At 37.9% G+C, this 24,294-nt stretch overlaps 1 protein-coding gene across 3 annotated transcripts in view; it reads left to right on the top strand.

Moving 5' to 3' along the window:
- The window catches only part of COCH (cochlin), a 382,700-nt gene that overhangs the window by 219,986 nt on the left and 138,420 nt on the right, over window positions 1-24,294 (top strand). For all 3 annotated transcript variants that reach the window (XM_044073810.1, XM_044073808.1, XM_044073809.1), the window contains exon 6: window positions 14,478-14,540. In XM_044073810.1, the coding sequence (XP_043929745.1) occupies window positions 14,478-14,540 (63 nt within the window). The remainder of the gene's footprint in view (window positions 1-14,477; window positions 14,541-24,294) is intronic.

Below are 24,294 nucleotides of genomic sequence, written 5' to 3'. Positions count from 1 at the left end.
CATGTAATGACCCCTTCAGCAGTTTATCCAAGTATGCACAAGCACTTAGATGACACCATAATTAAACAGTTTCCCCAAAGACCTATTCACTAGTTTGTCCATATATGCACAAGCACCAAAATGAAATATTTCCCTCAAAGATCCCTTCAATAGTTTGTCCATGTACGCACAAGTATCATTTCCCCCAAACATCCGTTTGAACATGCACCAAAATGAACCATTTCCCCTAATGACCACTTCAGTAGTCTGTCCAAGTTTGCAGTAGCATCAAAGTGAAACATTTCCACCAACCACCCCTTCACCAGTCTCTCAAAGTTTGCACAAGCACCAAACTTAAACTGTATAAATTATTTTGATGAAAAACACAACAGGTGCTGTGGGATCTTCTACATCTACCTGAGACATGTCAGTAGTTTTCTAATAAATCACACACAGCCTTCTGATCTTCCAGCACCAAAGGGAAATGTGCCACCTGTTGCACCACTGACAGTACACACACACAGTTGCTCACACAGGCCATACAAACAGCATAATTTGCCTGGCTTTACTGGGAGAACACAATCTGTCACACTACCAATATGTCAGCTTAAATTCCAGTGACCACTGTGGTTGTTTTTGGCTAACCTATATCAGCAGTTAAATACTGCTTGGAAAGCTTATAGGTTTTATAATTAATGACATGTTTGATTCTGGGAGGATACAATGTACTTCCTCTATACCTTTCCTAATACAAATACATTTCCAAGGTATTACATGTAATTTCACTCAATGCTTACTGCAATAAATGAGATAGAATATATTTTTATTTATATCTTCTATTTGCTGAATAAATTAAGAAATAGGTCTTTGCCTATAAGTACTATTTTCTTACTAACAGGTGAATTTATAGTTGTTTTCAAATAAGTATTTTACCATACTTAGTGGCAAGCTCTACATTTATCCTAACCAACTGCATCACCTCTGGAGGTTACAGGAGATTCAACAAATGAGGAACACCTACATGCAATAACCTAAGCAGGTAAAATCAGTGTTCCACTAGTTTCCAAATGGCACATCTGATTAAGTACTGCAGAAATGACTAGGGAATCCTCACCAAATTATACACAAGGAGTGGTTAAAATATGACCTACGTTCTGAGAAAGTCTGTCTTTCTTATTACTGCAAATAGTTCACACAGAGATGTTAAAGATTTTGCTACAAAGTAGCTACTTAGTCACCTCACAGAAAAATAGGTAAGATGGATTCCTTTTATGTTTCAAATAAATTTTGTTTTGTCCCAGTCTGAGAAAGTAAAGTAGAGGTGAAAAGAAGAAATGGGCATGCCATGTTGCAAGATTGTCAGATCTGTAGTTCAAGTAAAGTCACCAAAACTATATATATATATATATATATATATATATATATATATATATATATATATATATCCATACTATTAATACCTGGTTTACTATCTTCTCTAAACCTTATAATCCATTTATACTCTTTTATTTCTAAAAAAATGTTTAAATCACCCCCCCCTTATGCTCATAGTTACACTATCATCCTAAATTTAAAATAATGCCCTGGACCATTGTCAGTCATATAACTAGTATGGCTAGTATAAAGCCTATTTTAGTAAAAAAACAAAAAGAAATAAAATAAAATAATATAGTGAGTTAGAAAATATTACGAATGACGTGACTATACTTATTATGTTTAATATATGACTTTAACACTTTGTGACTTTAATATTTTATTAATATGTTATGATATTTTATGAATGTTTATGAATAATTGTATGGGGGGATGTGATATAAGTGTATGATAGGTTAGCTGGCTGACGTGATTAATTGATGCTCCTATTTAAAACGAATGTATTGACAGATTTTATAATGCACTGAGGAAGGGTGTTAACCCGAAAGCTTTGCAGAATAAATTTGTTTATTTCTTGACGTGGTTATTTTTGCTGACAATACATATGTGCCCAGTCAGTTAGAGATGGAAAGTTTTTTTTCTGGGAAATGTGTGTGTGTGTGTGTGTATGTGCGCGTGTGCACGCATGCGTGTGTGTGTTTGTGTCTGTCTATCCATCTACATACATACATGTGTGTGTTTGTGTGTGTGTGTGTGTGTGTGTGTGTAGACAAAAGCACACATACACACACACACAAACGCATACAATATGATTGTAGTGCAGAAACATCAGTGGACATAACACTGATTTCTGCATGTTAAAAAAAATGGGCAAAACAATACTGCCCAATTGAGTTATTTGTTTGGCAAACTTTAACCTGCCATTCTGCTAACCCCAAATGTAATACAAGACACACACACACACACTTCAAAATCATCATCCCACATACCAAAAGCTAAATCGATCACCTTACATAGCCCATATTCTAACCCTAACCTGGAAACATTCACACATAACACTCCAATGCCTTCACACAGACTCACTTTAGACATACATAAGCACCAAAACAACACAAACGCTATCCCATTCCCTAGCCCTTATTCTTATTTTACTATGCAAATTCTCCCACACACTCCCACCCTAATGCAGAAATGTTTGATATATCTGTAAGTTTTAGCATTACAGAAAAAAACAACTTTCCCTAATGGCAGGCACATCCCACACAGAAAAGAAATAGTCAGTTTTGCTCTGTTTGGAATCTGTAGCAATCAGCAAAAACAAATATCAATAAAACTAGACAGCAGTAAACTCTGTCAACAAAATGTGCATTCATTAGTGTTTCCTGCAACTGTGTGTGTGTGTGTGTGTGTGTGTGTGTGTGTGTGTGTGTGTGTGTGTGTGTCTATAAAATAGCACTATTCTTAAATAAGTTCACTGTAGACATGACTGAGTAGAAGAAGCCTGAGCAGTGGCCGAAAAGGGAAATGAACAAGATCATCCACCCAGTTAGCCAACAATATATCTATCTACTTATACATATATATATATATATATATATATATATATATGTATATATATATATATATATATATATATATATATATATATATATATATATATGGGTCCTAGTCTGAAAATCGAAAGCATGTTTAATTGAAACGTTCTTTAGCGAAAGTGCATTTTATTGAAAATGCACTTTCGCAAAAAAAAAAGAAAGAAAAAAAACAACAACACGCAGTTTGAATGTAGACTTAGTTGTGCATCAACATGTAGTGTTGATTGTACACCTAAGCAAACTGTTGCTTAGATCGTGGTACAGCGGGGATAAAGGAATATTCCCTTTTCCCCATGTAATGCAATCTCGGAGTGAGAATATTAAAGTGGGGGGCATATGTATATGTATATGTGTGTGTGTGGGTGCGTGTGTGTGTGCGTGTGTGTGTGTGTGTGTGTGTGTGTGTGTGTGTGTGTGTGTGTGTGTGTGTGTCTATAGTTTTATATATATATATATATATATATATATATATATATATATATATATATATATATATATATATATATATATATATATATATATATATATATATGGGTTCACTATGAAATCTGAAAATACAAACTCCCGAAATTCAGTATTTCAAAATTACATAGCCGAAACCTTCAAATCCTGAAAACCCATAACCCTAAACTCAAAATCCCGAGCCTACACTACACACAGAGCACACACATAAACATACACACAACTTCCCCCCACAAGCACACAGACAACCCTAGACCACATATAAGCAGGGGGGCAAGCCCCCCTGCACCCCCCATGTGGGGGGCTTTGCCCCCACACACCCCTACTTATATATACTAACTCCAAGATTGCACAATCAGACACACAAAGGTAACTCACACACACACATTTCACAGTCCCTTACACGCACACATCATAGTCACAACACACACAGACATACACTAAAGCCCCTAAACAACACACTTGCACATACATACCCGAACTAACACCTAACCATTCACACACCACAACACCAAAAGTGCTAATTCAAAATCTCCGTACTTCGGGATTTTGAATTTTGCTGTTTTGGTGTTTCGGGATTTCAAGGCTTCAGTGCTATAATTTCGAAATACTGATTTCAGTATTTCAAAATTATGAACGGAACCCATAAATATATATATATATATATATATATATATATATATATATGCAGATATACATGCATATATAAATACACACACACACACACACACACACACACACACACACACACACACACACACACACATATATATTACTGGCCCAGTAATTAAGGAGCCTCAATCCTCAGCACTAACACCAGTGAGGGACATGCACATTGGATGGATGAACAGTATACACACAGTAAAGTACAATTTCTCTTAAGAGCACACAAAGATCACAGTCAGTCTGGGGCTGGTTTCTCCCTCTCTCTCCAGATCCCCAGTAAGACTCCCCACTGACACAGCTAAAGGTTTAAGATCTCGACCGAGTGGTCAAGCCAAAACCTCCAGCACCCTCTCTGTCCAACCAGTGCTACGTGTCCCTGCCCAAGTAGCTCACACACACACACACACACACACACACACACACACACACACACACACACACACACACACACATTCTGAGATTTGATTTATATGCTAACACACAGACACTCCTGGGGAGGGCTGGCACAGGTTCTTCAGCTATGTCTCCTTCTACCCAAACTATACACTAGTACCACCTGCCACCAACCACCCTTATTAGCTACTATAAAGGCCCTTACCTGAAAACCCATAACCCTATACTCAAAATCCCGAGCCTACACTACACACAGAGCACACACATAAACATACACACAACTTCCCCCCACAAGCACACAGACAAACCTAGACCACATATAAGCAGGTGTCCAGTTCTACTGTACAATGTTAGGAGTGGCTTGTATAGTATCACCAAATACATGCAAGTACTCTAATGCTTAACTATCTTACACAAAATCAGTCACAATTAAAAGGTTTAAATATATTTAATAATAAATAATAAAAGCACAAGACAATACTTATTAACTCAACACAGCAGACAGCAGAGTTCATATTCACAGGAAATACTTTAAAACAACATTGTAGGACAGCCTCACAAGACTAATCTTACTGTTTCCTGTCTATCTCTAACAGAAATTAAGTTCTAAATAATTTACTTACAGAGCAAGGCAACATGCTGGTTAGTTGTTAATGGGTCCAGAACAAGATACAAAATGCACTCTCTCCTCTGTCTCTCTCTTTCTCTCACTCTCTCTCTCAGATAGTTCTTAAATTAACAACAAACATTTCTGATGAATCATTTCAGATTACTAACCTCTGCTTACGTTTTCCAGGCTAGGGGGAACTTAAAACTTAACATGTTTATTTTAAGAATAGTTTCTTCTCAGAAGCTGACAATTCTCTCTTTGAAGCTTGCCTGAAGCTGGATGTCGTAAAACAATTAGCTTGGAAAATTGTAATTACCTCTGTTTCCAGAAAATAGAAAGAAGCCCCAGCTGCAAACATTCTGTCTCCTAGCTGAGATAACACACAGTCATAAAATTCTTTACTTATTTTCTCAGAGTTTGCAAGTTAACTCTGTATGTCCCAGTTTCTACCATGAAAACATACATTTGCATTGGCACATAGTTTACCACATTTCTGCTGTTTTCCAGCAGGGTGCACTGTGGTTACAATCTTGAAGCTCAGTACAGAACATATAGTTTATTCATAACATATAGTTCAATTACATTTATAAAACAAGCCTACAAATCCTATTAATATTTACAAATGACATAAGATTATTTACAAAATTCTATCTAGCTGGGCTGGCAGCCTTCACAACATATGTATATCTATCTATCTATATATATATATATATATATATATATATATATATATATATGAGATATGGAAGTACTTTGAGGGTATGTCTATAATAAAACAGTTCTTAAATAAGTTCATTGATTGTACTACATGGAGCTCTGCTTAACATTGGTTACCAGATTTATTTATTTTATTTATTTTACATTTGTTGACCGGGTTAGTCCAATTGTATACATGTCCATTTTCAGCGTAGACCTGGGGAGAAAAGCTCCAGAGGTAGATACACAAGAAAACATACATAGTACAACTTAAGAACATTAACAGACTCTATAATAAACAAGTATATTAAACAATCACCCAACCTGAGAGATTAACTGGTAACTTACAGTACAATATATTACAAGTAGTGAAATAAATAGAACACAAATATAACTAAATTATTAGTCAGGCCTGGAGCAAGGACAAAGCCAGTGAGACCTGAAATACTGCTTAAGACTTTCCTTGAATAGAGGTAGGGATGCCTCTAGAGTAATGTTAGCAGGTAGGGAGTTCCATGTTTTACACACAGAGTTGGCAAACAGAGAATCTCTGGACAAATTGTTGGCTTTGACAGTTTGCACTACAAGTCTACTGGATGAGCGGAGAGGTCTGGGGTTGCAGTAGGAGTAGATAATGTGCCTAAGAGCAGGTGTATTATCAGGATGGTAAAGTACTTTATGGGTTATTATAAGTTGGTTGTACTGAATTAACCTGGGTAGTTCAAGCCAGCATAGATGATTTAGGTTTTTACAATGGTGAGTTCTATAGGGTAAGCCAGTAGCAAATCTGGCAATGTGATTGTAGCAGATAGAGTGCTTGTTAAGATCAGTTTTGTTTAGGTTGATAAGTAGAGGGGAGGCATAGAAAAGGGTGGAGAGTAGATGAGAGCGGGCAATGACAGTTCTAGCAGTTGTGGTAAGGAATGGTTTAATCCCATATAAGGAACCGAGTTTTTTATTAATGGTTTTAATAGTTTTACTTATGTGCATATCAAATTTAAGATTGTTATCTATGGTAACACCTAGGAGCTTTGTACAGACATCTGGGGAGATTATGGTCTTGTAGTTAGAAATAATGGAGAAGTATAATTCTTTGGACTTTTGGCTGGGGGGAGAAAGTAGTAGTTTTGTTTTGTTGGGGTTTAGAATCAGTTGATGATTAGAAAGCCAAGTTTCAGTTCTGTTAATGATATCCTGAGTTAATGCTTGAAGTTCTGTCTGGGAGGAGGCAGAGCACATCAAGGTAGAGTCATCTGCATACTGAATGCAAATTGCTTTAGGGATGACAGAGTGCAGATCGTTGATGAATATGGAGAACAGAAGGGGGCCTAGAATAGACCCTTGGGGGACACCCAAGGTATTGGGTAGGATGTTGGATAGTTTATTCTGCCAAAGAACAGCTTGCTGTCTGTCATTCAAATATGATTGGAACCAGTGCAGAGCATGGGTGTCTAAGGAAATTGTTTTCAGGGTATGGATGAAAAGTTGGTGGTTAACCATGTCAAAAGCCTTTGAGAGGTCCAACAAAAGGGCTGAGGATAATTTATTACTGTTTCTGTTATGATTATTGGCATTGGAGAAGGAGAGAAGGGCTGAGGTGGTGTTGTGGTGTAGCCTAAAGCCATGCTGTGAGTTGGCCAATGTCTTGTTTTGGATTAGATAGTGAAGTAACTGTTTATGGATGCACTTTTCCATAATTTTGGCTATTGGTGACAGGATGGCTATTGGTCTGAAGTTAGACAATACATTAGAACTACCACCTTTATAAAGGGGTATAACATGAGATATTTTCCGAATGGATGGGATTGTGGCTTCTGATATGGTGCAGTCGATTAGGATGGAGATGGGATATGCAATAGCATCTGCTGCTTTCTGCAGATATTCAGCAGGGAGAAGATCAGCAGCTAGTGTCGTGGGTTTAAATTTTTTGATTACTGTACAAATAAAAGATGTGGTGACTGGTTGGAAGCTGAAGGAATGCTGGGTAGTGGGATTGTAATCAAGTGAGTTAGGGGAATGTTGGGGTAGTTGGTCGGCTAGGGAATGGACAGTTCCAGTAAAGAAACCCCTATAGTGCCTTTTTAGGCAAGGTTCAAAGGATAAAACCACCACAGTAACAGATACAAGCATGCAAAATCTGAAGGTAATGCTACTCAATGCTAGAAGTCTAAACCTCAAAATGCAATCTCTCGAGGCACTCCTAAAAATGGAGAACATCGATATCTGTGCAGTAACTGAGACCTGGTTCAAGGCTCCAGAGAGCACCCCTGCAGTACCAGGCTACAATTCTTACCACACTTTTCGGCCACAAAACCAAGACCGAAACACTAAAGGTGGAGGAGTGTCCATATTCACCAAGGATATTCACACCTCCAGGCTAGTTGCCCAACACAATGCATCTGAAATTCTCCAGGTGCAACTAACACTAGGTAAGACTGCAATCCAAATTGTAGCTTGCTACAAATCCCCCACCATGCACCAAGATTCTCACTACACCTTTCTAAACATACTGGAAAATATTAAGATACAACCAAATGCCCTAATACTGGGTGATTTCAACTACCCTGCCATTAATTGGGAAAACTACTCGGGTACCAACTCCTTTTCCAAACGGTTCGTGGAATTCATAAATTCCAATGCCCTGGATCAACTATTCCATTGTCCCACCAGGGGAGCCAATATCCTAGACCTGGTCATTACCAACATGGGAGATAGATGCTCCACACCAGTGGTCACCCCCTCATTGGTCAGGTCTGACCATAAGCAAATCACCTTTGACATCCACATCCCACCCCCACCCCCCAGTAAGGAAACCTCCTTAAAAAACTTCTCCAAAGCCAACTTCATGCTACTGAAGTCAGAAGTGACAAACTTCACAACACCCACGCAGACAGGATCTGGAAGTTCGACTGCAGAATCCTACACTAAGGCACTGTACGTGCACATCCACTCGTGCATGAATCGTGCCATCCCAAATAGAACCAAGATGCTCTTCTCCAAAAAAGGAAGCCAATCTGGTGGTCCCCTGCTATAAACAAACTATACAACAGAAGGAAGAAACTGTTGCAGAAAAGAGGAAAATCCCAGGATGCAAAAAACTCCCTCACTAGCCTCAGTAAAAAGCTGAGATCCCTCATAAAATCCTCAAAAGCTAGTTACAAAAATAAAATTGCCAAAGATTCCAAAGACAACCACAATGCATTCTATAGTTATGTCAAGAATCTAAATGGCAATGCTCAGATCTGCTCTGAGCTACAACAGAATGGCATTAAATATACTGATCCCAAAGATATTGCCAATATCCTGGCAGATCAATTTAGTGCCAACTTCACCCCTCTCACACCCTCTAAAGGGCCCATCTCAATACCAAAAGATTGCCAAATTCCGATAATCACGGCCACACAGGTAGAAACCGCACTCTCCAAAGCTAAGACTACAGCATCCATGGACTAAATGAACTACAAAATGAACTGGCACCTCACCTAAGTGTCATGTTTAATCATAGCCTTACCTCAGGCTTCGTGCCCACTGAGTGGTGCACAGCTACAGCTATCCTGCTCCACAAGGGAGGATCCTCCTTGGATCCTGGGAACTACCATCCCATCAGTCTGACAAGCCTGATCTGCATGAGCATGGAACGCATTATCATGGAACTTATAAACAAAGACATTGGCAACCTTCAAACACTGGACCCCACCCAGTTTGGATTTGTGAAGGGCCGATCTTGTCATCTGAATCTGATTGACTTCTTTGAATCGGTCTCCAGAGCTGTGGACGAGGGTAAGGTGGTCCACACAGCCTATCTGGACCTCACCAAGACCTTCGACACCATCCCCCACTCTGGAATCATAGATAAACTTAGTAAGCTGGGCATAAATCCCTATGTCACTCGATGGGTTGCCAACTGGCTTACTGACAGAACCCAGACTGTAAAAGTAGCCAACTCCAAATCCAGCTCCAGACAAGTGACAAGTGGAGTACCTCAGGGTTCAGTCCTGGGACCACTCTTGTTTGGCATCTACTTCTCTGAAGTACAGGCCAACACTAATGGACTCTGGCTAACAAAGTTTGCAGATGACTGCAAACTGGGAGCCATTATTGAATCCCCAAATGATGTGGATATTCTACAAAAAGGCCTTACAGAAACAGATGCCTGTTGCCAGAGCCATGGGCTCAAGCTTAATGCCAAGAAATGTATAGTTATCCCCTTTGGAAAAAAATATGTACCTATGAATTACCACAAAGGTGGCAGGATGCTAAACATCGAAATTGTTTTGAGAGACTTAGGGACACAGGTGGACAGTGGTCTCACTTTCGATAACCACATCGCCACAACAATCAGGAAATCCTTCTATGTGGCACACCTCATCACTAAGGGATTTTCATCCAGAAAAAAGGAGGTCATTGTCCCACTGTACTCATCCCTCATTAGACCTATTATAGAGTATAATGCCCTGTTTGATATGTACCTCACAAGACATCTGCAACAGCTGCTAAGGCCACAGAAATACCTCACTAAAAGAATCACAGGCCTAAAGCAGAGTCCATATGCTGACCGTCTAAAAAAACTCCAGCTGTACTCTGTGGCATATCGTATACTCAGAGGCGATCTCTGCTTAACATACAAGGCCATGTCAAACCCTGAGCTGTTGGACATGCTCCACTTAAAGAAATCCCAATCCCTCAGAGCCTCACGCTCCAGGGATCTAAACCTTGTCATCACAATGAACAAAACATGCTGGAGGGATAGGTTCCTGACCCAGAGACTCCCCATACTCTAGAATAGACTGCCCATACATGTCAAGCAGAGTGCCTCATTGGCCCTCTTCAAAAGGAACCTTGATGACTGGATGGGAGATAGGAAATTCACCCCGGGGATCATGTCAGTCGCCCTGCTAGACAGGGGCCTGGAGAAGTAAATATTGTGGGAAGAAATATCCAGGGAATTGGGAATTGTTATGGCTAGGCTTGCATAGGCCCTAGGGCCAATAGCCTAGTACCAGCCTATGAACCTATGAACCTATGAAGGTGTTAGCGATATCCTCTGGTAGTTTGTCAGTGCAGGCAGAGGGAGTTGGTGTAGAGGTTTGTCCTGGGTGCAGTAGTTTTTTTATCCCTGCCCAGAATTTTTGAGGATTATTTTGACATTTCTGCTGGTGTAGGCAGTAAAAGTTTTTTTTATCTAACAGAATGGATCTTTTTGTCTCATTTCTTAATTGCCTGTACTTCAATTGGTCTTGTGGGGTTTTAGTGGTACACCATATGGCTCATGCCTTATTTCTGAGTAGGATTTTTGATTTGGTGTCTTTTGAGAGCCAAAGTACACTTTTTGTTGTGTTCCAAATTTGTCGAGCAGGAGCGTGAGAATTAAGGATGGTGAGGAATTTATTGTTAAAGAAGGCAACAGCATCATCCAGGGGTGGTTGTTTTAGGGCAGACCAGTTACATGATTTAAGCTCATTTTGAAAGTTAGATTGAAGTTCTTATTGTTTCTAACATTTTTGTAGGTGGGCTGGTGGGGATAATTTGCTTTGTGTCTAATAATGAAGGCAAGGCAGTGATCACTAAGGTCATCAGGGAGGGTCCCTGATGTATACATTTGGGGATGACTATTGATCAATATCCAGTCTAGTATACACTCTTTATTCTGAGGTTTGCTTATCCTGGTCATAGTAGATATGCCCTGTGTAAAGCCATGTAGGCTTACATGGGTAGTAGGGTATTCAGAGGAGCAGGTGTTCCAATCTATATTCAAATTTCCTAGAACTATGTTTTCCTGAGGGTAGTTATTGGCTGACCAGTGAAGGATGTCTTCTAGGGAATTGGTCTTATTCCCTGGGGGGATATACAAGCAGACAATGTTTATACATTTGTTTCCAGCAGGGTGCACTGTGGTTACAATATTGAAGCTCAGTACAGAACTTATAGTTTATTCATAACATATAGTTCTCTTACACTTGTAAAACAAGCCTACAAATCCTATTAATATTTTATTTGAACATTTGGTATCACAGTCATATGTTTTACACATGTTTCATTCTGGGCAACGTTTTACCTCTCTTCATTTCTGAATTACTTTGTCTGCTTACTGTGTGTTTTACTCCTATACGTTATCTGTACTACCTGCTATTGCTGTGTCTGTTTATCATATTATCTGTTGTAGCTACGTCTGTTTATTGTTGTATTTGCCACATGGCCTGACTTGTGGCTGAAAAGGGACATGAACATGATTATACACCAAGTTAATGAACAATAAATTAAATTAAATTAACCAGAACAGTATAAAGGTCTGTGGAATAGGGGTGGGCTGGGAATGTATGGTGACCACCAGAAGTTTAAAAACTACAATACAGACCATGCTAATACAAAAGTTAGGGAAAAATTGTCTGCAACACTAAAGATATTTCAGCAGTTTCTTGTCTTACATTAGGTATCCATGAAAGTATCTTCCTTTTGTTATTTTTAGAAACTTGAGTAAAATTCAGTTATGGAAGTTTATTTTGCAGCAGGAAATATGCAGAGTGACTATATGCAGAGGACACTGGGAGCTAGAGAGAGAAATGAAAATAGAGTAGTATTGCTTGGTGGTTGAAATAGGTAGTTAAAATATTGTTATTTTATGCTCTCCTGCTTAGCTGCATTTAGTAATATTTTGCTAAAATAAGTATTGCACTAAGTTTCACTGATGCGTATTTGTGCTTTACAGCCTTTAAACTGGCAAATAAAGCTGCAAACAGAGGTTTTCAAATATTAGAAGGACAAAAACAATGCCTATTTCAGTTAGTTCTCGCTCTCTGCTTCCCAAAATACAATCTGCAATGTGAAATCTATCCACTTTTGGAATAAACAGCTTGAATGTTAATAAATGCAAAAGCACTACTGGTTTTTATGACCAAAACATATTATTAACTATTAACTAAAAGCAATATTTCCTTGCCCTGGAAAGTAATGTTTCTCAGCATTTGGAATGTTATAAAAGAAAAAAAGGACATACAAGGAAAAGAAAAGGGGAAGAATTATCACAAATAGTTACCTGTTCACCTGAAAGCACAACCAAACTAGAGTTTATAAGTGAATGTCCAGAATTTTGTTGAAAAATTTTACTTGAAAATATTAAAACATTTCAGAGGTATAGCCCCATACTGCCATTCTCCACTAATAGACAAAAAGCGCCAGACTTTCTAGTTGCATCCTGTTTCGTTTCCATCACGCTTATGTATATGCCTTCTATTCAGGGTGACAAAATGTAGCACATATCCAGAATATGGCTTTATTGTGTTATTATATCTGAAGTAAAAAACAATCTCATAAATATTTTACTATACAAGGCAAATTTTCTGTTACTACATATAGAGTGAGGCCTAAACTGAGTGAATTGACAAAGGCAATGTGCCACTAGGTAAATCAGGATTGAGATATGGTAAAATCCTTGATCATACATTGGCAGCCTTGAGTGAATTATGTACCAGTGTATCTTATTATAATTAATATGTAAAACATGTCTGTACTAAGTTGTAATTATAGCAGAAGTAAGAAATCGTAAATATTTCCTTAGACAAGGCAAACTTTCTGTTACTCATACAGTGTGAGGCTAAAACTCCATGTGCCAATAAAAATAGTGAAGTAGCATATAAATCAGGATTGAGATGCAATGAAATCCTTTGCGTAAATTGCATTCTTCAGTGTGTTTTGTGGGGTAAATAGCATTCTTTTGTGAGTTTAACACAAGTAACCTTTTATTATGAACTGTCACAGGGGGTGCAGACATACGCCATCTTACACACCGTTAGTAACTGCAGTGTTTGAGAACGCTTGGTATCACAGTCATATGTTTTACACATGTTTCATTCTGGACAATGTTTTACCTCTCTTCAAATGGCACTGTGAAAGTAATGCCCAAAACACATATCCACTAAGTTTTCATTAAAAATCATAAAAGTTTCCAGGCAAGGCACATTTAATTTTGTAATTCTTTCTTTACCAGGTTGTGAACCATGTATCTTGAAAAATAAGATGGAATTGCTCTGGTGACTAAATCTTCAGTGATTTATGATGATATTAGGATGGGTATGGATTTAAAGGCATATGTATTTTTTTTTATTTTATGTAATACATGGAAAGACATTTCAAAAAGAAATGTGCAGTTATTTGTCAAGTTAAATTAAGTTAATAATAATAATAATAATAATAATAATAACAATAATAAGTTAAATTACCACTTGTCTGACATTTTTAACCTAATTTAGTTAAGTTTCTCAGTAATGAAAGCTGATTTCTTGACATATTCAATGGGGAGCTAATCATAAGACAAGAAGGTAAAGTTAGCAATATATAAAACATTATACCAAACTCATGAAAAATACCAAGATTTTTTACCGGAACTTACAATGATAGTCATCGAATTTTAATATGGTAAAAAAAGAGAAAGATGAGGTAATTGGGTCAGTTGTGAATCTGTGCTAATTTAAAATGGTGTATGCTTTCAATTACTGCAGGAAAATACAGTAAGTAAAAAATAGCAGAATGTAATTATGACAATGAACCTAGCAGCCTGTTATTTCTGTCCTTTACTGCAGAAACTGGAAATGAATTGTTATATTTTTATTTGTTTAATATATGGCTTTTGCCAGATATGCTGCCAGACCATTTATTGTAGCTTGCAAACATGTTTATGATAGTGTTTTAAACTGTTACCTTTACAGGACCCAAGACAAGACCCCTTGCAGTAGCCAGTCAGCCAAAAGAAACAGCTGTTCTACCCAAAGGTATGCAATGGATATATTTTAATTGTACTTATGTGCTAAATATAAAATATTGGAATAAATAAGCTCAAATAAATATTATTACAATTATTTTTATTGACTCTAGCAAACCTGCAGTTATTTTTTCAACATGTGTTTCTCCTTTGCTTATCAACAAGCAATCAAAATGGCTTTTCTCTTTAGTTCCACTGATCTCTTCAGATCTCTAGGGTGGTGGGGTGGCGTGCCTAAAACTGCCCAAGGGATGGCAGGATTGACTGGAGCTGTGTGAGGGTTTTAGCATCTGCTGCCATGAGTGGTGTTGTTCCCTAGTAGTACACCCCCCCCCCACAGACACACACACACACACACACACACACACACACACACACACACACACACACACACTGCCTCAACAGGCAGATGCCTTCATTTCTTTTCTGTGTTTTTTTACCTCTTAGAGATAAAGAATGCACCTCCTGACACATGCCCCCCAACTATCCCCTCTAAGAGAGGTGGGCAGGCTCAACCTCTTCATTCCTGTTCCCCTTCTTCCAGCATCTGGGTCACTAATCAATCCTAATTTAGTTGGCTGTAATCAGATCATTACTAGTGGCAATGGATTTACTAGTGGCAAAATCACAACACCCAAATATAATTCTCATGTGCTTATTTAATTAACTATTTTGTTGTAGCTGGGAAATACATATACTGACCTGCATTTTGAGATACTTTTCTCACTCTGACCAGAAGAGTGACTAAACTGAGTAATGAGCTTAAGTTTATTTTAATTTGCACATCTACTCTTGCATTTTGTTATATCTTTCAGCAAAAGTACTGTTGTTTGTATTGTTATTGCTATATAACTAATAATAGCACAATGTTGCGAGTCCACAGAAACTATTTATTCACACAAAAAATACAGGTTAGTTGAGCGCTTTCATCAAATAGTATGACTTCATCAGAACAAGTAATTTGAGAATATTGAAACTTAAATACTACCCAGTTTAAATTAATTGGCTAAAAAACTAACAAATCATATTTTAAACATACCAAGTCTCATAAATAATAAAATGCAAGTGTTGAATAATGAATTAATTCATCAAATACTTGAATCTTAAAAATACATATATACTGTATAGTATACCTATAAATATCAAGATATAATAATGTAAAAATGTAAGTATTACATATTTAAACTACTTCCATATGATCAAAATAGAATAAATATTAAAATTAAAAATTACTTCACTGGCCAACGGCCAGTGGATTATACTGACTCTGCCTTTTCTTTCAATATAGGCATAATAGAAAGGTGTCCAATAATACCCGGCAGATGATCAGCAGCTAATCTAAGTTGCCACATCAATTCTTTTTTATGCAACTTGTTTTGCCAATCACTCCCCCTCATATCCACTGTAACAAAATCCAGGATTCCAAACTTGAAACCACTGAAATTCCTACACAAAATACTATGTTTGTACAAAGCATTAGTATTTTTTCCACTCTTCATGTCATACAGATGCTCATATATCCTGTTCTTCAGCATCCTTTCTGTCTTTCCGACATAAAATGAAGAGCAAGAATTACACTTAGCAAGATATACTAATTTACTTGAACGACAGTTACCATTTTTCAAATAGATGTGACATCTATTGTAATTGTTAATAATCATGTCATGTTCAAGTATTATATATGAACAATAATGACATCTACCACAAAGCTTGCTACCATATACATTTCTCTGCTTTTCATTAGAAATTCTAGTAACTTCCACCAAGGATTTAATATTGCTACCTACTTTGGTGGAAAAAATAGGTTTGTCACCAAGAATCCGGATTATTTCAGGATTGGTTCTAAAAATGTTTCAGTTCTTTACCAAGGTTGTTTTCACTTGGGAATACAAGGGACTGAACTGTACTACACATGCCTGTTGAAAATTAGTAGTATTCCTGGTGTTACCATAATTAACTATATCACCGGGTTTATAATCACTACTACCCAATAAGGGTTTGTAAAAGGTACCCCATTTATTTCCAACTTCCTCAAGTATTGGGTCAATAAAATAACCCAGGTAGCCTCTCTCAAGAAACATGGTTCTTAAATTCTGGAATTCCAGTATCACATCTTCTTTTATGGTGGTCATTCTAGCTATTCTTACTGCCTGGTCCTTTACAATACTTCTTTTTTGATGAATAGGGTGGTGACTAGTATAATGTAAATATGCATTGCAAAAAGTGTTTTTTCGGTAGATTTTGGATTGAAAACTGTTTTGTTTTTTAAAAATCTGTACATCAAGAAAATTAATTTCCTCTTGATGGTATTGAAAAGTAAATTTTAAATAACTTGTAGTCTGATTTATGTATTCCAAAATCTCTAAGATTCCTGCTACATCTCCTTTCCACACAATAAAAATATCATCCAAAAATCTACCGTAATATGCAATGCATGGTAAAAAATCCATATTAGATTGAAAAATTTATTTTTGTTCCCACCCTAAAAGAACTAAGTTGGCATACAGAGGGGCACAGGCAGCACCCATAGCAACTCCTTGCAATTGTTTGAAGTATTCACCACAAATATGAAATTATTCTCCATAATCAAACTCATTAATTCACATAAAAGTGACACCTCATCAGATTTTAAAGAGCAATAGGAAAAAAGAACTTCCTCAAAAAAATTTAACCCTTCCATCTTTGGAATACAAGAAAAAAGATCTTGTACATCAATTGTAAGAAACCAACAATCAGTCAACCAGATGTCATGCTTAATTTGACCCAAAAATTCCCATGAGCCTTTTAACAAGTGTGGAAATTTATTAATAATATGTTTCAATTTTCTATCCACGTATACCGCTAGGTTGTGTGTCTTAGAACCTGTGGCAGCGACTATGGGTCTAAATGGTGGCTTTTTGGGGTTTTTGTACACCTTCAGGATCCCAAAAACGGTGGGTATCTAGGAAATTTATTTAATAGGAAGTTATATTCTTCTTTGGAAATTCTCTGATCTATCAAATATTCATATAAGTAACTATCTAATCTACGATAAGAAATGTTGATTTCATTTTCAGAGCATAAAGAATATCTGCCCTCCTGAAATAGTATATTTTGCATGTCATTATTGTATTCTTCTACACTGTAGATAACCACCCCTCCCCCTTTGTCAGGCGTCATAATTCTTATGTTGTTTTTTCTAAGATTCTCAAGGATGTTTTTTTCGTGAATATTCAAATTATTGAACACCTTCCTTTTTTCCCCCCAAGTCTTATATAGATCTTCTTTAACTAATTTCTCATATACCGCAATAAGGGGGTGCAGGGGGGGATTAAACATGCTACTTTTCTTTAATACTTTATTTGATTCACCTTTGCTTATTTTATCTGACAAAATGAGGTTCAAATTCAATTTCCTTAAATACAGCTGTAAATCAATCATAACTGAAGCTATATCTGGCACATAAGTAGGAACAAACTTGAATCCCTTTGAAAATAAGGAAAATAAATCTTTAGTAATAGGAAAATTTGAATAATTATATATGTTAAAACCGTCCAAACTATATTTAATATTGCTATTTTGCATATTTTTGCCTGCTTTTTTCATTTACCTCTGCATAAATTTATCAGATATTTGCATTATTACATACTTTAATTATAATTAAATTATTATTATAACTGAATTATTATTATTAATATTATTATTACTATAAAATTATCAGTTACGCTGCATTTTGTTCTCATATTAATACATTCTGTACTAAGCACACATCTATGAGTCCATTTCATGGTTGAAAAGGGTCGACTAACCAGTTCACTTACTCAGTAAACAGATTGCAAATGAATAAGACTAAATAAAATGATGCCTTAGAGAATAGCAAATTAATGCCTAAATCAACTAGATGACAACTGAATTTTGTTAGTGGTTCTCAGCCTCTTAATTTCTGGAACCTGTTCTCATATTTAATCCAGCATCCTTAGTCACTTCAAATCTGCAGCACCCAACTATCACATTACTCTGGAATTCAGAGACATGGTCCACACTGTGTAGCAAAGATGCTTTGTTGTCTCACGGCCTTACTGTCAAACACAGGCATGATTCAAGCACATATCACAAGCAGAGTGTGTGCAAATGGGGAAATATTAAAGTCTTGAACATGGAATGAAATTGCCTACCACACTACTGTATGGTGCAGCTCAACTGCCCCATGGTAACAGTCTATATATTATCCAACTGCAGAATAGCAGTACTATTACCTTTGTACTGTTAACATTCCTGACCATCAATGTCACTTTCTCCTTAACACTGCATGCACCATGGGCTAAATGTTAACTGCTTCTTGCTATAATCCACATATTACATGCCAGATAGAAGAGAAGTGCTGGAGTATATATGCACTTATGTGGCATTGTTAAGACACATTTCAAGTGTTATTCAGGGCCTCACAGGCATTACTGCACATATGTAAATGAATAGACTGGATTCTTGACAGATTACTGTAAACTCAATTTTACTGAAATGGCAATTCTCTAGGCTGAACTTCCAGAAAAGGTGCACAATGAGATATCTATTGAGAGGAAACTGTACCTTCTGGCTCCACAGCGTTGCGTAGCTTCATTCTCAACATTCCTCCTGCTTACATTAACTGCATGAAAGGTGCCACTTGCATTAGAAAAGGGGACACAATCTTGATAAGTGAGTTTCAAATGAATTTTCTTGTACTGAACTAAACAGTACCCACAAACCAGCAGTGAACTTCACATAACTACCATATACTTTATGCATATATGTTTGTGCTATGTGACAACCACCCACAGATGTTGTGACACATAATTACCATTATAAATGACAATGAGACAGGCAACAAAGCAACACGTGAACCTAAATGGATTAACATTTTACGGCAGTACAGCTAAGACAGAACAATAGTCCCTATATCACACACTATGAAGATGTGCAGCTGCACAACATAGTCCAACATTACCAAGGTCTACCATGTCAGAACGTCCTACAGTGTAACACAAGTATGTGCCAAGGATGCAGTGAACGTAACAAGAGATGACAAAGGTTTTAACAACATTAATATATGATTTTATCTGAAAAATAACAAATAACAGTATAATCAAAAAAGTAATACAAAACTGAAGGAAATAAACACCAGCGACAGTCTTAAGGTACGGGCACATTCCTGCAATGGACATTGCAAAGCTCCTTGGCTGTCCATAGGTTCATAGGTTGGTACTAGGCTATCAGCCCTAGGGTCTATACAAGCCTAGCCATAACAATTCCCTGGCTATTTCTTCCCACAATATTTACTTCCCTGGACCCCTGTCTAGCGGGGTGACTGACATGATCACCGGGGTGAATTTTCTATCTCCCTTCCAATCGTCAAGGTTCCTTTTGAAGAGGGCCAAAGAGGCACTCTGGGCAGTCTATTCCAGAGTCTGGGAAGTCTCTGGGTCAGGAACCTATCCCTCCAGCATGTTTTGTTCATTGTGATGACAAGGTTTAGATCCCTGGAGCATGTGGCTCTGAGAGATTGGGGTTTCTTTAAGTATAGCATGTCCAACAGCTCTGGGTTTGACTTGGCCTTGTATGTTAAGCAGAGATCGCCTCTGAGTAGATGATATGCGACAGAGTATAGCTGGAGTTTTGTTAGACGGTAAGCATAGGGCATCTGCTTTAGGCCTGTGATTCTTTTAGCGAGGTATTACTGTGGCCTTTCCAGCTATTGCAGACATCTTGAGAGGTACATACCAAATGGGGCATTGTATTCTATAATGGGTCTAAAGAAGGATGAGTACAGTGGTACAATAACCTCCTTTTTTCTGGATGAAAAGCCCTTAGTGATGAGGTGTTCCACATAGAAGAATTTCCTGACTGTTGTGGTGATGTGGTTATTGAAGGTGAGACCACTGTCTACCTGTGTCCCTAAGTCTCTTATCACACTTTCGGTGTTTAGCATACTGCCACCTATGTGGTAATTCATGGGTACATGTTTTTCCCAAAGGGGATAATTATACATTTCTTGGCATTGAGCTTGAGCCCATGGCGCTGGCACCAAGCATCTGTTTCTGTAAGGCCCTTTTGTAGAATATCCACAACATTTGGGAATTCAATACTGGCTCCCAGTTTGCAGTCATCTGCGAACTTTGTTAGCCAGAGTCCCTTAGTGTTGGCCTGTACTTCAGGGAAGCAAATGCCAAATAATTGCGGTCCCAGGACTGAACCCTGAGGTACTCCACTTGTTACTTTTCTGGAGCTGGATTTGGAGTCAGCTACTTTTGCAGTGTGGGTTCTGTCAGTAAGCATTAATATATGATTTTATCTGAAAAACAACAAATAACAGAACAAACAAAAAAGTAATTCAAAACTGAAGGAAGTAAACACCAGTGACGGTCTTAAGGTATGGGCACATTCCTGCAATGGACACTGCAAAGCTCCTTGGTTGTCTGTTAATATAGATAATGCCCATGCTGCACTCTCTGCAGAGGTGCAGTCCACTGGCCATTCCTAATTTTGTGACAGATACTGCAAGGATGGTGGGTGTTGACATTGGCCAGGCTTCACTGTAGTCTTAGGGAGCATTTGACACCAGACAGTTCCACCTTCCAGGACATGACCCTCAGATACTGCACACCCCTCTGTGACAACATATGCTTCATGCAGGGGTATCCAAACCCTAATCTCCAAGTGTGATGTTGATGGGCTTGGTTTCTCCAATAGCTCCTGTACAACAGAAACCAGCAATATGTATAGCAGTCCAAACATCTTACATTTCAGGGTCTGTTGGCATTTGGCAGGTTGTGGCAATCCTGCCATCACAACTTGTTGCATGTTACTAATGGCATGAGGCACATTATAGACAATGAAATAAATCTGCAGAATTATCTGATCTACCCAGTCATAATACTTGACATCCTGCCAGATAGCGGCCACCCCCTTAGTGGTTGTTGTCTGCAACATTTCCACTTCACAGTCTCTCATATCTTGTGGCTTAAATATCCTGTTTTACAGTCCACACCATCAGTTTCACTTCAGCTTCCCTATCATGGTGTACCATAACCACAGTATCCCACTGGCCACTTCAGCCACCATAGCAAGATGCTCACCTTACAGACTGTAATGAAAAATGACCCAGTGTTATGCAGTACTTAAATTACATAACATAAATTTACATATATAACAATAGCATGTGAATAAATCTCAAAACATGCGTCATCTCTTGGCTAATTTGAAAATTATTTTTACATTAAAATGACTATAATTTCAAGACTCTTTTTTTTCTGTAGAGGCTGTTATTTAGTATCCTATAAGACATAACATCCATGAATAGGACACTCATTTGTTTTGTACATGTGCCTACATTATCACAATACAACAAACAGTGCATACAGTGAGATATGTAACATATTTCCACATGGACATCATAGGTAGCAATGATGGTAATGCAGATGTGGGAAACACAAGAATGTTAATATAGATGAACAATAAGCAGTAAACAGCTGTCATACCACAAAAAGACATGTCATATATGACTTTCACACAGTAATGGCTTACATAATGGGTATAATGCAGAGTAGGCGTGCATGCCACACACACTCTGGCTAGGCTTATAAATGCCCTAGGGCAGATAGCCTAGTACGAACCTATGAACCTATGAACCTATGTATGTTCATGTACACACACACATATATATGTGTCACTGATAAGTCTGTCCACTACTCTAATGTCAGGTAATGTGCCTGACAAAAAGGCACAACAGCTCACTATGTGTGGCCTGGCTTGGTGTTGAAAATGGTCTGTCTCAAGCTGGATAAACACATTCTGCGGAGCATTAGCCTTTAGACACTGACAGCGCTCACAAGAAACCTGCAGTGGCCCATGATGTGGCAGGCATTACTGATGATGGTAACATATTTGCAGATTATGTTACAATTGTGCATCACAATGTGTATTCCCAGAGTTAATGCTCCACTGACTCAGAGATGTAAAGCATGCAATGGTCAGGGATATGCATTTGGTGGAGAGATAACTGCATGCAGAGCCTGTCCAGATGTGCAGAGAGATGTCTGCTGTCCAGTGCCTAGACCATGAATTGTATTGTATCAGTATATCTATTGCTGTCATATATTGGGTGTTAGCTACAAATCCTGGGGTTGTAACTGGATTGGGCCACACTTAACACAGACAGATGGTGGCTGTTGACCACTACTACTGAGCCTGCTTGCCATGCGGAACTGCAGTTTTGCCATCTGGTTGGCTACTTACCAAGATCATGTGGCAGGCTACCAGTCACATATGGAATCGCTATGATCACTGGACAGAGATCCCTGGTCACAGGCACCAGTGGGGACACAGGACAGCGCAGTGAGGAAGCACACTGACAGGTATGAGCAGTGTTTTATAGTAATTGGGCAGAGACAGACAAGTAATTGGATACTGGTATGGCTGGCAGGGACCTGGCTTATTACCTTGCAAAGGGTTCCATTTGACCACTATCTGGCTTTGTTGACTCTGGAGGCATACACTGCAACAGTATGACATTATCATCTATTTACTTAGATCAGACCTTTACTGAGTGATGTCAGAGCTGATAGCTATTCTTGATTGTAGGTAGTGAAGTCAGAAATTATATAGGTGTCCTGCAAGCATGTAAGCCCCCCCCCAAAAAAAAACAAACAGAACTCTTTCTGATTTTTGAATGACTTGTGGTCTGCTGAACACAAGCTGCTGCAGCATCTTTATTGTCTTTATTAGTTTTGCTTTATTAATTTCACTAAGTGAATTAATTCATTAATAGTCCTAGATTATATAAGAAAAATAAAAGTAGCAATGCCTGCATGCCATTAAAGACCGAAAGCTGCCTGCCATACAGTGAACCTGCGATGTCTGCTGACTGCTGTTAAAACACAGCCTGAAAGCTCACACAGAAACCTGCCACCGTTAAGTAAAATAAAAGTAACAATGCCTGCATGCCATTAAAGATGGAAAGCTGCCTGGTGCTGCCATTAAGTAAAAGCAACAAAGTCACAGTTAAGCTGCAATGCCTGTTAAGTAAATAACACAGTCTGTCCCCCCGTAAAATAAAATAAATAACATAGTGGTGAAGCTGCGATGCCTGCATGCTGTCTGTGTTAAGTGTAGTGTAAAAGTAATATACTGACAGAGAAGAAGAGCTGAATATACTGACTTTGAAAAGTAAAGAAAGTTTCTGTCACTTTTACCTGGAAAACCGAGCTGGGGAAGGGAAGAAAGATGTACTGTGCAAGGTCCACAAGTAAATTAACAAATTGCAGGCTGTCTTTTTACCTCGTGGAGCTGAATTCATTGCGCGTGCCCTGCATGTGACTATGTCAGAAGTATTAAAAAAACCCTGGGAAAGTCGCAGAAATTAAAGAGGCCACTTGGGAATTTGTGGCACCCCAATATTTTGCCCTCAAAACCGTTATTTACTGAGGAATGTGGTACGGTTTAAAGGTCTAGTGAGCAGTCTATCTCTGTAAGTAATTAAGTAATTCTAGACATATTTTATGACATTAAATGAACATACAGGTACATTTATTGTATTCTTTTTCTGCTTCATTGTACACCAAATAGGAAGATTTACCCCAGATGCCCTTTGTATAGTATAGTGAAAAGTCAGATAGTAATTCTGCAACTTATTTTTATGAAAACATTCTAAAGTGATTTTTTTTTCTTTTTTGCTTAAATAAGTGAGCTTAGTCTAAGAAAAATGTTTATATTTAGCAGAAAGATGCCAAAATCATTAAAGATGAATATTA

Source organism: Protopterus annectens, chromosome 6.part0, assembly GCF_019279795.1.
Source record: "Protopterus annectens isolate FY-2018-M chromosome 6.part0, PAN1.0, whole genome shotgun sequence".
NCBI classification, from domain to species: Eukaryota; Metazoa; Chordata; order Ceratodontiformes; family Protopteridae; genus Protopterus; species Protopterus annectens.
This window is presented reverse-complemented; position numbering and strand designations above follow the sequence as displayed.